The following is a 19,533-nucleotide window of genomic DNA, read 5'->3' as shown; positions in this document are numbered from 1 at the left end:
TAATAACATTTTTTTTAAATTGGCTTATTTTTATTCACCAAGTGCCAATGTATTGTGATGTTGGCTTAAAATAACTTCCCCTTGAAAAGCTAGGAAGATGGTGTTTCCCTAACTGTGAGACCCAGATATTAAGGGTAAAGAAAGCTCTAGACACGTATTTTATTTTATTTTTTTTACATAATCACTTTAGGATAGTTAAAGGGAGCGTCGCAAGCCATTCAAAGCCCACTTCACCCTTAAATGTGCTTCTAATTTTGATTTCCTAGAAGATTCCAATGCATATTGCCAAATTGGGAACTTATGAAGAAGTTTCTGATTTTGCTGAAATTTTATCAAAGCAAAACCTCCCAAATTTGCTCATTCCTGATCTCCATGTATGTAGACAGCCTGCAAAATGATTGGATTGTGTTCAGGTGAGAGGTACTGTTAAAATTACAGCATACTAAGACATTTTAGACAATTGTACGTTTCAGACCAAACAAACCGTTACCTGTCAGCCAAAAAAAACTAGTGTGGAATATGTGGATGCCACACTGCCTCATCAAGGCTCCTCTGTGTAGTGGTGGCAAATAATTGTATTGTGCTTCTTCTGTGAATGGCCTTTTTTCTTTAAAACGTTATGTTATAGATTGATGAGGGCGGTTGATATTCTTGTATAGTGTGCTGGATTTGGTGCAGAAACATACTGGAGAACTTCAGCTACCGCTGTGCTGGACTGGGCTTCTGGTGTATTTCTGCACCTTGGAACCACCACAAGACCACACTACACAGAGGAGGCTTAATGAGGTTAGTATGGCTTCCACATGTATTTGAAAATTTATGCAGCTAAATCCTCTATTTTTAACAAAAATTCTTGAAACCGTAAAAATTGTTTTTTCTTAATCATACATGAAGAAAAGGATAAGGAGGAGCAATTCTGGTACAATGCGTTAAGCTCTACTGCCTTCTGGAGATTGGACACTGGCAAAACATGCTGTAAAGGCAGCCCAGTATGACCCCTTCCTCTCCCAGTCTGCCTTGGTTTTCTGTTAATGTCCTTTGCTGAACAGATGTATTCTCTCTTCCATGAGCAGAAAAACTTTTTTTCAGATTTTTTTTTTTTTTTTTTGTAAAAACAAGATTCCTTTTTTGAGCTACCACTGAACTCTACTGAAGGAGCTTGCCTATGTACAGGCATGCAATGTGTTCAGTAAGCCGAAGCGTGCTTTACAGGTCCAGAGCAGCGCTTCAGTGTTCTCCCTGAGAGACTGGCACCAATAGCCCATTACGCTGTCAGAATGCAGGGGCTGCAAGCTTGCTTCCATGCCCTCTCCTCCAGACTCCGATTTCCCTGGGTCTGCAGATACTTTTGCAGTCAGCTAGTTATGGGGAGCACTGTCAAAAACAAATCGCAGTCAGACATGGACGTTCTGGGCTCAACAAAAAACTGAGCAGGTGTATTCTCAGATACAGGGCTCCTCTAGCCTCTGCAGTGGATGCAATGGTGACTCCATGGGATCAGTTAACCCTGATCTATGCTGTATCATCACTGAAACTCCTTACTTGTCTACTCTGCAAGATCGAAATGGAGGGCATTTTGGTAATTCCCAACTGGCTCAGGAAGACGTGGTCCTCCCAGATTGTTTAGATCTTCTTTCCTAGGGGCTAATTCACCACACTGCTGGTTTGGTTGTTGAAGCCCAGATCCTGAGGGGGGGGGGGGGCTGTTGAATTTAGCTATCCCTATACACAGACAGCATGGAAATCAACTTCTCATACAGTCTACCAATGCATTTGAAAAGTCTATTTCTCTTGGTTTAAGGCAAGAAAATTTGATCCCAGAAAGTTGTCAATGGGACAAATTATGTTCTTTCATCAGTCTGGTCTGGAGCAACATTTGGCCTCGAGTACCATCAAGGGTGAAATCTCAGCATTAGCCGTTCATTTTCAAAGCCCATTTGTCTCTCACGCCTTAATGAAGGCCTTTATACAGGTATCACAATTATTCCTCCTGTACATTTCCGTTACTCTCAACCTGGTTCTGTTGTTTTTTCAGAAACCCCATTTGAACGTATCAAGGACATTCCTCTGTCTACCCTTACTCACAAGTGTTGCCGTCACTTCTGCAAGACAAGCCCCGTAGCTGGTAACCTTAACTTGTAAAGAACCTTTACTTGCACTAAACAAAGACCGGACTGTTTGTACTAAACAAAGACAAGAGTGTTCTTTCCTTTCACCTTAACCTAGGCAATGTTCTACCCACTTCTCTCTCTGGCTTCGAAATAACCTAAAGAATTTTACCTCCATTGTCTATATGTGGAATGTGATGTTCAAGTTTATCTCTCAGCTATAGCTTTCTTTCAACAGTCTCTCTTTGTCATTTCTGAAGGTCCCCGTAGGGGTTAACCTACCTCGCATTCCTCCATTGCTAGGTGGATTTGACAACTCATCATTTAAGTCCATGATCTCAAGGCAAAGTTCCACCTTTCCCTGTCAAGTGTTTCTTGGACTTTTTCAACATTTGGCATCTGCCTTGTAAATTAGATTTTCTCTTCACATGTTCAATATGTTTTATAAGGTGGATGTTCAGGCCTCAGCTAATGCCAGCTTCGATTGCTGTATTGCCCATCCCCTCAGTTGGAGTGCTACTGGACAACCCAATGTACCTGAGCTACTACTTTTGTGTCCCTTATTGTACCATTAAGAAAATAGGATTTTTCACTTACTGTAAAATGTTTTTCTTGTACATTAAGTGACACTTGTCCCTCTCCCCTCTATTCTTATAAATCACTTCTACTAATGCTTGCTACAAAACTGAGGCAGGCTGGGAGGGCTTATACTGGACTTTGCTTATAGATTTCCCAGTGTAGAAGCTCCATAAAGAAATTGACCAGTTTGGTGTGGAGGAACTCAGGGCTCTGCGCAGGCCCTATCAAACAACTTTGGGATGAATTGGAGCTCTGACAATGCCAGGCACTCTTATCCAACAACAGTACTTTGCCCCAACCAACTTCCACAGACACACTCCAAAATCTTGTAGAAAGCCTTCACAGAAGAGCGGAGGCAACTCCATATTAATAACCATGGTTTTGGAATGAGGTGTCGAACAAGCTCACTGTAGGTGTGAAGGTCAGGTGTCCATTAACATTTGCCCATATAATTTAGAGCAGTAGTTGAATGAGAAGGGCACAAAAATTCTTGCATCGGGGGCCTTTTGGTGACTTTATCCTTCAGTGGTACTTACCTCTGGGTGGAAGTCATGACAGGAGTGCGGCCGCCGTCTCAGTTTCTGGGATCTCATTCGCTCACACTTCACAGAAGCGTTATGTGAGACCAAGTTAAGGTGACAAACACTGGAGTGTGTGTATATATTAAAATATATATAATTACACATACAGTTGTGCTCATAAGTTTACATACCCTGGCAGAATTTATGATTTTGTGGCCATTTTTCAGAGAATATGAGGAACACAATAACATTTCTTTCACTCATGGTTAGTGTTTGGCTGAAGCCATGTATTATCAATCAACTGGGTTTACTCTTTTTAAATCATAATGGCAACAGAAACTAGCCAACTGACCCTGATCAAAAGTTTATACACCCTGGTGATTTTGGCCTGATAACATGCATACAAGTTGACACAAAGGGGTTTGAATGGCTATTAAAGGTAACAATCCTCACCTGTGATCTGTTTGCTTGTAATTAGTGTGTGTGTATAAAAGGGTCAATGAGTTTCTGGACTCCTGACAGATGCTTGCATCTCTTATCCAGTGCTGCACTGACGTTTCTGGATTCTGACTCATGGGGACAGCAAAAGAATTGTCAAAGGATCTGTGGGAAAGGGTAGTTCAACTGTATAAAACAGGAAAGGGATATAAAAAGATACCAAAGGAATTGAGAATGCCAATCAGAAGTGTTCAAACTCTAATCAAGAAGTGGAAAATGAGGGGTTCTGTTGAAACCACGGTCAGATAGACCAACTCAACTTTCAGCCACAACTGCCAGGAAAATTGTTTGGGATGCAAGAAAAAAACCCACAAATAACTTCAGGTGAAATATAGGACTCTCTGAAAATATGTGGTGTGGCTATTTCCAGATGCACAATAAGGAGGCACTCAAAGAAAGATGGGCTGCATGGTCGAGTCGCCAGAAGAAAGCCATTACTACACAAATGCCACAAAGTATCCCACTTACAATACGCCAAACAGCACAGAGACAAGCCTCAAACTTCTAGCACAAAGTCATTTGAAATGATGAGACCAAAATTGAGCTTTTTGGCTACAACCATAATCGCTACATTTGGAGAGGAGTCCACAAGGCCTATGATGAACGGTACGGAGGTGGATCGTTGATGTTTTGGGGATGTGTGAGCTACAAAGGCACAGAAAATTGATGGCAAGATGAATGCAGTATGTTATCAAAAAATACTGGAGGAACATTTGCATTCATCAGCCAGGAAGCTGAACATGGGATGTACTTGGACATTCCAACATGACAATGATCTAAAACACAAGGCCAAGTCGACCTGTCATTGGCTACAGCAGAATAAAGTGAAGGTTCTGGAGTGGCCATCTCAGTCTCCTGCCCTCAATATCATTGAGCCACTCTGGGGAGATCTCAAATGTGCAGTTCATGCAAGACAGCCCAAGAATTTACAGGAACTGGAGGTTTTTTTGCCAAGAGGAATGGGCAGCTTTACCATCTGCAAAGATAGAGAGCCTTATCCACAAATACCATAAAAGACTTCAAGCTATCATTGATGTTAAAGAGGGCAATACACTGTATTAAGAACTGGGGTATGTAAACTTTTGATCAGGTTCATCTGGCTAGTTAATATTGTGATGTAAAAAGAGTAAACACAGTTGATTGATAATAAATGGCTTCATCCAAACACTAACCATGAGTGAAAGAAATGTTATTGTGTTCTTCATATTCTCTGAAAAATGGCCAAGAAATCATAAATTCTGCCAGGGTATGTAAACTTATGAGCACAACTGTGTGTGTGTGTGTATATATATGTATGTATATATGTATGTGTGTATATATATATATATATATATATATATATATATATATACACACACATTTTTTTATTTGAGTCACTGACCTTAACCAGTTGCCGACCGCTTAACGCAGATATACTGCGGCAGAATGGCACGGGCAGGCAAAATCACGTACCTGGTACGTGATCTGCCTCCTGCGGGCGGGGGGTCCATTCGGACCCCCCCCCGGTGCCCGAGGAGGTCGGCTTCTGTCTGGGAGTGATCAGAGGTGAGGAGGAGACCATCCATTCGTGGCCCCCCCCCCCCCCTCGCGATCGCTCCCAGCCAATGAGATTCTTCCTCTGCTGCTGTATAGTAAACAGCAGCAGAGGAAATTATGTCATCTCTCCTCGGCTCGGTATTTTCCGTTCCGGCGCTGAAAACAAAAACGCAGTGTTAGCGGGATCAGCCCAGATACCTGCTAGCACCTGCGTTTTGCCCCTCCGCCTGGCCCAGCCCAGCCCAGCCAAGTGCAGTATCGATCGATCACTGTCACTTACAAAAAACTAAACGCATAACTGCAGCATTCGCAGAGTCAGGCCTGATCCCTGCGATCGCTAACAGTTTTTTTGGTAGCGTTTTGGTGAACTGGCAAGTACCAGCCTAGTACACCCCGGTTGTAGTCAAACCAGCACTGCAGTAACACTTGGTGACGTGGCGAGCCCCATAAGTGCAGTTCAAGCTGGTGAGGTGGCAAGCACAAGTAGTGTCCCGCTGCCACCAAGAAGAAGACAAACACAGGCCCATCGTGCCCATAATGCCCTTCCTGCTGCATTCGCCAATCCTAATAATTGGGAACCCACCACTTCTGCAGCACCCGTACTTCCCCCATTCACATCCCCAACCAAATGCAGTCGGCTGCATGAGAGGCATTTTCTTTGTCCTCCCGAGGACCCCTACCCAACGAACCCCCCCCAAAAAAGATGTTGTGTCTGCAGCAAGCGTGGATATAGGCGTGACACCCGCTATTATTTTCCCTCCTTTCCTGACAATCCTGGTCTTTGCATTGATGAATGTTTTGAATGCTACTATTCACTAGTTGAGTATTAGCGTAGGGTACAGCATTGCACAGACTAGACACACTCACAGGGTCTCCCAAGATGCCATCGCATTTTGAGAGACCCGAACCTGGAAACGGTTACAGTTATAAAAGTTAGTTACAAAAAAAGTGTAAAAAAAAAAAAAAACCCACAAAAAAATATATAGAATAAAAAAAAAATAGTTGTCGTTTTATTGTTCTCTCTCTCTCTATTCTCTCTCTATTGTTCTGCTCTTTTTTTACTGTATTCTATTCTGCAATGTTTTATTGTTATTATGTTTTATCATGTTTGCTTTTCAGGTATGCAATTATTTATACTTTACTGTTTACGGTGTTTTATTGTTAACCAGTTTTTTGTCTTCAGGTACACTATTCACGACTTTGAGTGGTTATACCAGAATGATGCCTGCAGGTTTAGGTATCATCTTGGTATCATTCTTTTCAGCCAGCGGTCGGCTTTCATGTAAAAGCAATCCTAGCGGCTAATTAGCCTCTAGACTGCTTTTACAAGCAGTGGGAGGGAATGCCCCCCCCACCGTCTTCTGTGTTTTTCTCTGGCTCTCCTGTCTCAACAGGGAACCTGAGAATGCAGCCGGTGATTCAGCCAGCTGACCATAGAGCTGATCAGAGACCAGAGTGGCTCCAAACATCTCTATGGCCTAAGAAACCGGAAGCTACGAGCATTTCATGACTTAGATTTCGCCGGATGTAAACAGCGCCATTGGGAAATTGGGAAAGCATTTTATCAAACCGATCTTGGTGTGGTCAGATGCTTTGAGGGCAGAGGAGATCTAGAGTCTAATAGACCCCAATTTTTTCAAAAAAAGAGTACCTGTTACTACCTATTGCTATCATAGGGGATATTTACATTCCCTGTGATAACAATAAAAATGATTAAAAAAAAAAAAAAATGAAAGAAAAAGCACCCCTGTCCCCCACTGCTCTCGCACTAAGGCGAACGCAAGCGTCGGTCTGTCGTCAAATGTAAACAGCAATTGCACCATGCATGTGAGGTATCACTGCGAAGGTCAGATCGACGGCAGTCATTTTAGCAGTAGACCTCCTCTGTAAATCTAAAGTGGTAACCTGTAAAGGCTTTTAAAAAAAGCATGTCATGTTTGGTATCCATGTACTCGGCCTAAGATCATCTTTTTTATTTCATCAAACTTTTGGGCAATATAGTGTGTTTTAGTGCATTCAAATTTAAAAAAGTGTGTTTTTTTTCCCAAAAAATGCATTTGAAAAATCGCTGCGCAAATACTATGTGAAAAAAAAAGAAACATCCACCATTTTAATCTGTAGGGCCTTTGCTTTAAAAAAATATATAATGTTTGGGGGTTCAAAGTAATTTTCTTGCAAAAAGAAATAATTTTTTCATGTAAACAAAAAGTGTCAGAAAGGGCTTTGTCTTCAAGTGGTTAGAAGAGTGGGTGATGTGTGACATAAGCTTCTAAATGTTGTGCATAAAATGCCAAGACAGTTCAACCCCCCCCCCCCCCCCAAATGACCCCATTTTGGAAAGTAGACACCCCAAGCTATTTGCTGAGAGGCATATCAAGTCTATGGAATATTTTTTATTGTGACACAAGTTGCAGGAAAAAGACAACATTTATTTATTTTTTTTTTTTGCACAAAGTTGTCACTAAATGATATATTGCTCAAACATGCCATGGGAATATGTGAAATTACACCCCAAAATACATTCTGTTGCTTCTCCTGAGTATGGGGATACCACATGTGTGAGACTTTTTGGGAGCCTAGCCGCGTACGGGACCTCGAAAACCAAGCACCGCCTTCAGGCTTTCTAAGGGCGTAAATTTTTGATTTCACTCTTCACTGCCTATCACAGTTTCGGAGGCCATGGAATGCCCAGGTGGCACAACCCCCCCCCCAATACCCTATTTTGGAAAGTAGACACCCCAAGCTATTTGCTGAGAGGTATAGTGAGTATTTTGCAGACCTCACTTTTTGTCACAAAGTTTTGAAAATTGAAAAAAGAAAAAAAAATTTTTTTTCTTGTCTTTCTTCATTTTCAAAAACAAATGAGAGCTGCAAAATACTCACCATGCTTCTCAGCAAATAGCTTGGGGTGTCTACTTTCCAAAATGGGGTCATTTGGGGGGGGGGGGGGGTTTGCCACCTGGGCATTCCATGGCCTCCGAAACTGTGATAGGCAGTGAAGAGTGAAATCAAAAATTTACGTCCTTAGAAATCCTAAAGGCGGTGCTTGGTTTTCGGGGTCCCGTATGCGGGTAGGCTCCCAAAAAGTCTCACACATGTGGTATCCCCATACTCAGGAGAAGCAACAGAATGTATTTTGGGGTGCAATTCCACATATGCCCATGGCCTGTGTGAGCAATATATCATTTAGTGACAACTGTACAAAAAAAAAAAAAATTTGTCACTTTCCCGCAACTTGTGTCAAAATACAAAATATTCCATGGACTCAACATGCCTCTCAGCAAATAGCTTGGGGTGTCTACTTTCCAAAATGGGGTCATTTGGGGGGGTTGTGCCATCTGGGCATTTTATGGCCTTCAAAACTGTGATAGGTAGTGAGGAGTGTGATAGGTAATGAGGGGCCTCGTACGCGGCTGGGCTCCCAAAAAGTCCCACACGTGTGGTATCCCCGTACTCAGGAGAAGCAGCTGAATGTATTTTGGGGTGCAATTCCACATATGCCCATGGCCTGTGTGAGCAATATATCATTTAGTGACAACTTTTTGTAAATTTTTTTTTTGTCATTATTCAATCACTTGGGACAAAAAAAATTAATATTCAATGGGCTCAACATGCCTCTCAGCAATTTCCTTGGGGTGTCTACTTTCCAAAATGGGGTCATTTGTGGGGGTTTTGTACTGCCCTGCCATTTTAGCACCTCAAGAAATGACATAGGCAGTCATAAACTAAAAGCTGTGTAAATTCCAGAAAATGTACCCTAGTTTGTAGACGCTATAACTTTTGCGCAAACCAATAAATATATGCTTATTGACATTTTTTTTTACCAAAGATATGTGGCCGAATACATTTTGGCCTAAATGTATGACTAAAATTGAGTTTATTGGATTTTTTTTATAACAAAAAGTAGAAAATATTTTTTTTTCAAAATTTTTGGTCTTTTTCCATTTATAGCGCAAAAAATAAAAACCGCAGAAGTGATCAAATACCATCAAAAGAAAGCTCTATTTGTGGGGGAAGAAAAGGACGCAAATTTCATTTGGGTACAGCATTGCATGACTGCGCAATTAGCAGTTAAAGCGACGCAGTGCCAAATTGGAAAAAGTGCTCTGGTCAGGAAGGGGGTAAATCCTTCCGGGGCTGAAGTGGTTAAAGAAAAAATTGCACAGAGATAGCTCTGGCTTCACTGGATGCATGCTTGTCATGCTTGCTAACAACTCCCAAAATTTGCATTTTCAGCAAGTCAGCAATCAAAACCTGTATATTTATTACCACGGAGCCTGAAGCTGGCCTTTAGGTATACTTTGGGGTGTCTTTTTTTTTTTTTTTTTTTAACTGTGTGGAAATGTTAATTGAATGGCTAAATCCTGTGTAGTGTATTGGGAGGATGAGATGAATCCTAGGCTAAAAGCAGTGGCTATCAGCCTTTGAGCGGTATCACTGGAATGAAGCACAGTATATTGCTTGTGCAGGCTGGAGCTCCTGTACATTGAAGGTCAGCTTGCATGATACCAATCACATGGAAAGGATATATTTAACTTCTTTGGCTTGTAATGAAACTTGCGAGAAAATGTTGCAGTCGCAAACTGAGTCGCTGACAAGAAGGAGAAGATTACTGTTCACAACCTGCTGCATGACGAACATCCTGCAGAGAAAAAGCAGAGAGACATCAGAGAAGGTGGGTGTATCATGCAAGGGCGGGAGAGGATATAATATTATGGATTATTCTAACCAAAGCCTTCTTGGTCATTTAAGGTAAATGTACATTACTTTGTTTTTATACATTTTATTATGGACTAAATATGCCATTTTAAAAATATTTTAATTTTTTGTGAAGTAAATATGTAATCTTGCACTTACTTATTTAATAGCTACCTACTTCAGCCAGTCTCTAAAGTTCTAGACTCATTTTCACAAGTTTACCAGAGAGTATTCTAAGCTGCTTTGCTTAAAACAGCCTGATGTTTTACAGAGCCCAACAGCACACATATGAATGAATCTCCTTCTCCCTCCTCTCTCCCTGTTGGCTCCATTTAGGAGCGAGTCTAAAGGAAAGGGCTTCAGCTTTTATCTCTCCTTAGAATACCCCTACTGTTCTGTGACACCAGTATAATTCATGTATACAGTACATGCTGTATAAAATGCTTTTTTGAAAAGTTAATATTTTACAGACATATAAAAAAATATATAAAATATCAGACTGAAAATTTATATACCTAAAACAAAATTGATCTAGAACCCTTTAAACTCTAAACCCACCCTGCATAGGATATTGCAGCTAACCAGTCCTTAGATGTGCTGGCTGCAATTCTTTTTCAGGCTTTTTGTTCTGTTATTTTTACCTTGTGATACTGCCAGTAACATACTTCCTGTCCTAGAGTGACAACGTTCACTTACCATTCTGTATCTATGGACAGGCATCATTGTTGCACTAGGATAGGAAGCATGCTAGGACTACAAAATACTTCCCACTCTCCTCATCTCCATAATATAGGGGAAGGGGAGGTTTGTAGCCCATGAAGATACCTGTGAACTACATAACTGATAAGAGAGCAGCAGAGGCAGAGACCACACAATGTTCCAAGCTCGCAAGATTTCTTGCAGGATCAACAGGTATTTTCTGCACTTATTGAACATATAACAAAATACTCTTAGTGCTAAATTTAACAGACCAAAAGGGAACAAATAAGAGAAATTAATTGTTCGGATTTACATGTACTTTAAACACAGCTCTTGGTTTAACGCCTGCAGTGCAGCAAGGTAGCCACAAGATGGCACTCATAGCATAGACCAGAAGTGAAGGTAACACATACAGAACATTATGTAACTGCCTTATATACCAATTATACTGTGACATTAAAGGAAAGCTCTAGGAAAAATCTTTGGTAAGGACTGTGGGAGGTAATGTAGGTCTAATGTGTTAGTTATACATATATTTGTGCTGTCCTTTACCAGATATGGCTTTCCAAAATCTTGGACGAGAGCACAACTGTACCAGTAACACAATGCTGCAAGTCCCCATTCATTGTTTTAACAAAATTAGTGGTGTCATAGAATTCTATCACAGGAACTAATTGAATTCAAATAATGGAACTGCTGAAATCCCATCAGAGTTCATTGGGATAAAGATAGGTGTAGTTTACATATTACCTGTACTAAAGACCCACAGTCCTTGAAAATAATTCCTGAAGTTCTCCTTTAAAGAAGAACTCCACCTGTTTTCATTATCTTGCTCTGTTTTTGCATACCTATTTATAATGAGCATTATTCTATTGAGTAAACTGTATTTCTATCTTTTGCAATAAAAAGGGTTAAAAAAAGAAGAAGAAATCTACTTGAATAGGAGAGAATGTTGCTCATCTGTTAATAAATACAACGGACTATTGTGACCTTGACAAAAATAGGAAAACAGTTATTTGTTTTAGAAAGTGTTCAAAGGAGGAAGGGGAAGGTGACAGCGACTACGTTTCCCTGTGTAAAAGAAGGCATCTTCTTGTTCATCCCTACTGACCAATCAAAAGCAAGCTTAGGGACCATGCAGAATAGGGTGCTGAGGGTACTTTCCTTGATATAGCTTGGCATACACCAAGATCCCTGGGTCTGCAGACTACATCATCAGAAACTCAGATGATAGTACAGCCTTCAAAGGACAGCAGGAGCAGGGGAAAAAAATGACTAACTTTCTTGATTTGCCTAGATGTATTAAAAGAGCTCTGGAATGAAGGGGCAACCATCCTGTAAATGGAATGTTTGAAGTTGGTCTTTGTAGGTAGACAAGACTCACTTTTGGCAGTCGCCGCACTCGATGAGTCCATTGGCCTCCTGGATTGAGGTTTCATGTATGAAGGCTGGGTATTCGGTGTCGCAGGGCTGTAGCATGTCATGCTTTTTGTGCTTGTGAGCTGGAGATAGAAGAATGAAGACAGGTGGGTATACATTTCATAAACTCCAACTTTTGTGTATGAAAGAGCCGCATAGCAAAATCCTTCACTAGCAGTTGATAAACAGATAACACTTTGTTGCTGCAAATGGTCCAAAGGTGTCTTTACACCGGACTGCAAATTTTGCAACTGCAAGGTATTGTATCTTACATCTGACAAGATTATAAATGATCATAGGTGAATGATGTACACAACCTATGATGAACACTTGTGGAAAATATGTCTATTTCCATGCAGATGTTGGGATGGTCGGTCACAATCCTGGGTCCACTTAAGATGTAGAATAGGGCTGCTGCAAATGTAAAAAAAAACAAAGGTCTTTTTATGCTGTTTGACTGCTAGCAGTGGTGTCCATGGAAGGATGGTGTGTGGACTCACACGTAATGAATAAATATTTATTTAGAACATCTACATTGGTTTTCTAAAAAAAATTCTTAGTTACTTTGCGGTCTACACTATTGCGCATTCCATTCCTCCATGGGTGTCTCTGCTATTTATTTTGTCTATTCCCTACAACTCCATGATAAAATACTGATGTCTCCCAAGTGGACCTAGAATTGGGCTACCTCGAGCATTGAGGGTGACCATACCAAACATCTGCATGCAGACAGATATATTATCCACAAGTGTTTATCGCAGGTTATGTACTCAAGTCACCTATGGTCATTCATAAGCTTCTAAGATGTAATTTACAATCCCTCACTATTTAATTTTTTGCTGAATAGATTACCTGTTCCTAATCTTAACTCAATACTACACTATAAAAGCTCTCCTGCCTACCTTCTTTTTTTTCTCTTACGGTTATTCCCATGAGTTCTTCCTTTTTTTTTCCACTCAGGGAACCATAAAAATAAGATTTGGACAAAATAAACATATTGATTTTTTTTCTTGAGTGCAGCAGTGAAGCTACATTTCACGGACATGCCATAATTTGTCTTTTTTTTGTACATGTGGCCCTTCAAGAGGCTTCAACATACACACGGGCCAAGAGTAAGAACTACTCATAGTTCTGCTAGATAGAGCATAATACAAACTCTGCTATTGCAAATGTGCAGTCTTAGGCTGGGTTCACACTAGCTGCAGCCGTAGCTCACAACAGGGGATCCGGTGCGTCCCTGTTCACCGATTCAGGTGCGAACCAGGTCAGAATTTCTGCATGAATTCGCACCTGATTCGAAGCCAAAGACACACAGGACCCTTTCCAAATGTGGACCGCGGCCACCCTGGAGGTGTGTGAACCACACTCTCCTGTCATGCGAATTGGATGCGGGGAAAAGCCACATCCAATTTGCATAAGTGTGAACCAAGCCTGAAGATTTTTGATTCCTTCCTTCACCAACTGCACAGTTCATATGACGGGAGATGGAATAAAGTTTATTTGGACTTTAAGATACTTTATAGCGGTCATTGGTAAAAGAACTGTTCCTAGATATGGTTAAAATTTGGCACAGACAGTGCTATTCTCTTGCCAAAAAAATAGTCTATGGGGTGCAGGATATGAGTGGGCAACCTGCCACCAGAATGAGTGACGTAATGAATATGTAAATATAGTTATTAAAGTGGACCTGTCGGATACATTTTTTCCTGTAAATTGCAGCATACCAAGTAATGTGTCATGATAACACAACAGGTATTTATTTTTCTGCAATCATTTTTATTCGTTTTTAGACATTTCTTTTACAATACCAACAATCGTGCAATCCAGTCTCTCAGTTACAATTAAATGTCAATATAATTATAAACCTCCCAGAAATGTAATTATCCAAATAACATCTTAAATCATTTTTATTATAAGAAGAAAAAATCCAATATAAATATACCAAGCACTAAAACAAGACAAAAAAAAATTCCTTCTAAATCCTGCATATATTTCATACAGCCAAAAACAATAAAATAACTGGCTGATCATTATAAATCCCCAAGGTACTTTCCAATATAGGATACACCAGCCAGTCTCCCCCTTTTTTAAGATCATAATCTATTCATAATTAATGAAGTCGGAGATAAACCTTACAAGCCACCTATTCCAAATGTTTTCAAATTTATTTGGGCAGTTTGTTGGTAAATTTGTTTTTCCTTAGATAAAGTATGATTTATTTTTGTTTTGAGTTCCTCCAAGGTGGGGGAATAGGGGGATAACCATTTTTGAGCAATTCATTTGCGGGGTTGAAAGAACACTCGAGTAATAGACACACATGTATTTTCTGGTAAAGTAGCCTCGTCCATGTTCAAAAAACATATCCCTGGATCCTGTGCTAAAGTAACCTGAAAATAAATCTTATAGTAGTCAGAACCCCTTTCCAATATCTCTGAAGTTTTGGACAACAGGTAATTATTACCTCTCTAAGGCTCCATTCACACTAGCGCGTTTTTTGATGCATTTTGCATTTTGCAGAAATGCACGGGAATTTTTTAACATGGGTTCCTATGGAACATGTTCACATCAATGCCTTTTTGTTTCTCTGCATTTTTGGAAAGGGTCGGGGACTTTTTTTCATGCAAAAAGCAGCGTTTTGCATGTAATAGATTTCAATGGACAAGCATCAAAAACGCAAGTGCAGCGTTTTTGATGCGTTTTTGCCATTTTTTTTTTTTTTTTTTTTTTTAATTTTTTTTTTAGACTGTAAAAAAAAACTGTAAAAAAAAAAAAAAAAACGCAAAACGCAAATCGCGGCAAAAACGCCTCAAAAACGCTGCTCAAAAACGTGGCAAGCATGAAAAAAAAACCTCCAAAAACGCCCAAAAGCAACATGCATAGGTGTGAATCGAGCCTTAGAGATCACAGAGGTAGGAAACAGGGTCACCGTCTATTTTCTGGACTGAGATGCCAGCTCACAGATGACACAATTATGTAAATCCTGGTGTTTGTACAATTCTTGCTAAAAAGTTACAATGTTGCAATCTGATCACCGGGGGGAGAGGAGACTGAGGAAATGCTTTCTCCTGCCTGCAGCAGACTGATGACATCATCTCAGTCTAGGAAAAATCATTGAACTAGAGCTCAAGGATGGCTTTTCTGAAACTGAATTCTGCTGCTGTATATTGTGACATGTCTGGAATTTATTCATGCAGATTGTAAAGTTATCGAGAGGTCAAGTAACAGTTTAGCTTACAGAGCACATCAAAGCCCTGACTTGAATACACAAATTGTTTCAATAGCTGAAAAGTAAGGTCATACTCATATGATCTCCTGCTGTGCTTCTACGGCTTACACAGACTGCAATTCTGCAGATCTGCCCCACTTCCCCTCCTCATTCTTGCTCTTTGGTCTGCTAGTTAACGTCAAAACCCTTGTAACATCTACTCTGAGCTCCTGTAAGCCCAACTATGTGCTGCCCCCTCTTGTCCATAAGCTTACAGGACAGCATCTCCAAGTACAACTTACATCTGGAGGGAGTGTAAGGTGGTTGTAAAAGTGAAAGTTTTTTTTTTACCTTAATGTATTTTCTACATTAGGGTACAAAAAAAAAAAACTTTTAATAGTAGCAGAACCCCCTCCCCCCCCCCCTAGCCCCCCTCTAAATACTCATCTGGGCCCAATCTGGATCCAGCACTGTGCGCATCTGCAGTAGCTCTTCTCCCCTCTCCCTGCTCCCACAGGCTTGGCTCAAAGCAGCGGGAGCCATTGGCTCCCGCTTCGGTCAGTCAAAATCTGTGAGCAGAGAGCTGGGCTGTATGTCTAAATAGCAGCTTCCTATGGTGGGCACTCGGCGAGGGGGAGGAGCCAGACGTTCTGGCGGGTGACCACATAAGAGGAGGATCTGGGCTGCTCTGTGCAAAACCATTGCACAAGGCAGGTAAGTATAACATGTTTGTTATTAAAAAAAAAAAAAAAGAAAAGAAAGCTTTACAATCACTTTAATATAAAAAAAAGTTTTGGTGATGTTAAAAAATATGATACTGTGACTTTTAAATACATTGAGATAAGGGATGCCCTTGATTATCATACCACCCTCTTATACTTACAGTGATGAAAAAAGGATTTTGCTGGAGGTCACATGGCGGGTCACATGATGAATAAGGGAGTCGATGAGTTCACATGAGAGGAGGGTTGATGAAAGAGATGAGGAGAGATGATGGGATATCATGAATCACATGTGGCAATAACTACTACACATCATGCCCTCCTAGAATCATTCCAAGAAAAAGACACTAAAAATCCACACCCCAAACATGACTTCTAAGCAAAGTCCCACCTCCATACATCTGGGTGACATTAGCAGTTACCAGGTCCCTTCAATAAATTAGGTTAATATTTGTATATGTACAGCTCAGGTATATTATGAGCTAAAGGAGCCATGATCTGATATGGGAGAAGGGATGAGCCAAATTACCGTTAAAGTCTATGGGACACGTACATGAAAAATCAAAAGTGCTTGTTTTTAAAGGCTTATATGCAAGTTATTGCCCTAAAAAGTGTATGGGGACCCGGGTCTTGCCCCAGGGGACATGTATCAATGCAAAAAAAAGTTTGTAAAACGGACATTTTTTCAGGAACAGTGATTTTAAGAATGCTTAAAGTGAAACAATAAACATGAAATATCCCTTTAAATATCGTGCCTGGGGGTCCCCTTAGTCTGCATTTTCCCATGTTTAGAAACGTACTGCAGCAAAATGACATTTCTAAAGGAAAAAATGTCCTTTAAAATTGCTCACGGCTGTAATGTATTGCCAGATCCCGGCAATATACATATGGTATGGATATTAAGGTGAACGCCATGGCAATTTTTTTTTTTTTTTTTTTTTTTAATGGCATGGGAGTCCCCCCCGAAATCCATACCAGACCTAAAGGGCCTGGTATGGACGGGGGAAACCCATGCAGGTTTTTTTCTTAATTCTGTCATAGGGCTCCCCTTAACCACTTCAATACAGTATATTATATATTGTACACTGCACTATATACCCTGCACTGTATTATATATACTACACCGAGTGCACTATATACTCTGAACTGCAGTATATATACTATACGAAACAATAAACATGAAATATCCCTTTAAATATCGTGCCTGGGGGGTCCCCTTAGTCTGCATTTTCCCCATGTTTAGAAACGTACTGCAGCAAAATGACATTTCTAAAGGAAAAAATGTCATTTAAAATTGCTCATGGCTGTAATGTATTGCCAGATCCCGGCAATATACATAAAAAATAATTTGGGTCCCCCCCCACTTCGGGTCTGGTATGGATATTAAGGTGAACTCCACGGCAAGTTTTTTTTTTTTTTTTTAAATGGCATGGGAGTCCCCCCCCAAAATCCATACCAGACCTAAAGGGCCTGGTATGGATGGGGGGGAACCCATGCAGGTTTTTTTTCTTAATTCTGTCATACGGCTCCCCTTAACCACTTCAATACAGTATATTATATATTGTACACTGCACTATATACCCTGCACTGTGTTATATATACTACACTCTGAACTGCAGTATATATACTATACGAACTGCACTATATACTCTGCTGAAAAATTGGGCCTTAGGTGTTGGTGGTGCCAGAACACAGTAACCCCTCACAGTTACTCTTGTTGGGTGCAGGAACGGTCCCTGCATTATTATTTCAGAGACTGCTTGCCCTTTTAATGGCCTGTGAGCGTCTGCCTCTCCTTGGAGGCCATCCAGACATGATAGGTTTTTTTTTTTTTTTTTAAACACCGTACTACACTGTATTATATACTGTGTACACCGCCTGAAGTGTATTTGAAACAAATACACTGCCACTAACTAACCTGCTTGCCTAATCTAGCTCAATCACTCTATCTCCGTCCACTATAACACACTATACGGTGTTGTGTGCACCCTGCCTTTGGCCAATTATGGCTCTCACTGAGGAGCGTGCTGTGATTGGCCAAAGCATGCAGGTCAGGTGTATGCTTTTGCCAATCATCATACAGCAATGCACTGCGGTCTTGCAGTGCATTATGGGGCGCTCAAATTTGCTGTAAACGCCCCACAAAATTCGCTGTTCGGCGAACACCAGATGTTCGACTCGAAATCAAAGCTCATCCCTATAAAGGAGGTCTGCACTAATACACAGTTATTGCTCAAGTGCTCCAAAAGGACAGGATCAGTATGGAGAGCTCTACCTTCTGCAGTGTTCTCCGATGACCAGAAGGGACATAAACTGAACTCCAGGACAAACCTGCAAGACAAAAGATGTGTGAGGGGAAAGGTGAATTTTTACTTTTCAAAGGTAATCTGATTTGTTAAACTTTTTTTGGCCTTTTTTCACACGGGCGATGATACCCATATAGCGTGAATAGTTTTTTGCAGCATCTTAAAGGGGTTGTAAAGGTAAAAATGTTTTCACCTTAATGCATTCTATGCATTAAGGTGAAAAAACTTCTGACAATACCGCCGCCCCCAGCCCCCCCCGTTTTACTTACCTGACGCCTCGAAAGTCAGCTTCGCGTTCCCGACAGCTATTCCTCCGCTCACCCTGGCCGCTGATTGGCTACAGTGGATGGATTGGAAGCAGCGCAGCCATTGGCTCGCGCTGCTGTCAATCACATCCAATGACGCGGCGCGCTGGGGGGCGGGGCCGAGTGATACAGTGAGCGGCTATAGCCGCCGGCTGTATCACGGGAGCGCGCCCGCAAGCACTAACCACCATGCGAGGGAGCTCGCATTAAGGTGGTTAATGCTTGCGGGGAGGAGCTGAAACAGCCGCCGAGGGACCCCAGAAGACCAGGTTCGGGGCCACTCTGTGCAGAACGAGCTGCACAGTGAAGGTAAGTATAACATGTTTGTTATTTAAAAAAAAAAAAAAAATTACCTTTACAACCCCTTTAACTTCCAGGACTATCGGGGCTTTTCCATGTCTACACAAGCCAAATAACAAGAATAAAATCCATTAAATGCACATATAATCTTCTTGGAAACTTTTTTTGCCATGCCAACAAATAGCAGGTCTCTTTAAAGCGTAACTCCACTTTTGTTGGGAAAAAAATCATTCCCCCCTGGGTGATCTGTGTACATTGCAAGGATTATAACAAACTTAGCTGCAGATTCCTACCTTTTGTTATTCTGAAGAAATCCATGTGCATTTCTCTGTGCCTGAGTGTAATGGGAGTTGTTTCATAATTAACTGTCAGGTGTAGAGCTGAAGGGCACTGAAGAGAAAATCTGCTGAGCCTGCCTCCCTTTAGACGTGTTCCTATTGAAAGTATCTCAAAAAATGACATTTTTGGGGGATGCCTGAAATCTTTCTTGTATCTTAGGCAGAATTCTGGGAAAATTGGTGAGCCAATCACACAAGCAGGAAATTATGTTTCTGGTGAGTGGTCAATACACACTCTGTGTACAGAACAACCCTAGGTAGCCATATCGCAATGTATTCTCAGAAAATTACATTGATTG

The 19,533-nt window shown here is 40.9% G+C and overlaps 1 protein-coding gene across 5 annotated transcripts in view; it reads right to left on the bottom strand.

Moving 5' to 3' along the window:
- Positions 1–19,533, bottom strand: part of CACNA2D4 (calcium voltage-gated channel auxiliary subunit alpha2delta 4) — a 374,858-nt gene that overhangs the window by 972 nt on the left and 354,353 nt on the right. For 4 of the 5 annotated variants that reach the window (XM_073621591.1, XM_073621594.1, XM_073621592.1 and 1 more), the window contains 5 exons: positions 18,261–18,316; positions 16,147–16,167; positions 12,024–12,141; positions 9,767–9,884; positions 3,224–3,301 (listed from right to left, as the gene is read on the bottom strand). In XM_073621591.1, the coding sequence (XP_073477692.1) occupies positions 3,224–3,301; positions 9,767–9,884; positions 12,024–12,141; positions 16,147–16,167; positions 18,261–18,316 (391 nt within the window). The remainder of the gene's footprint in view (positions 1–3,223; positions 3,302–9,766; positions 9,885–12,023; positions 12,142–16,146; positions 16,168–18,260; positions 18,317–19,533) is intronic. The other variant, XM_073621593.1, reaches the window with a different exon arrangement.

Source organism: Aquarana catesbeiana, linkage group LG03, assembly GCF_042186555.1.
Source record: "Aquarana catesbeiana isolate 2022-GZ linkage group LG03, ASM4218655v1, whole genome shotgun sequence".
NCBI classification, from domain to species: Eukaryota; Metazoa; Chordata; class Amphibia; order Anura; family Ranidae; genus Aquarana; species Aquarana catesbeiana.
This window is presented reverse-complemented; position numbering and strand designations above follow the sequence as displayed.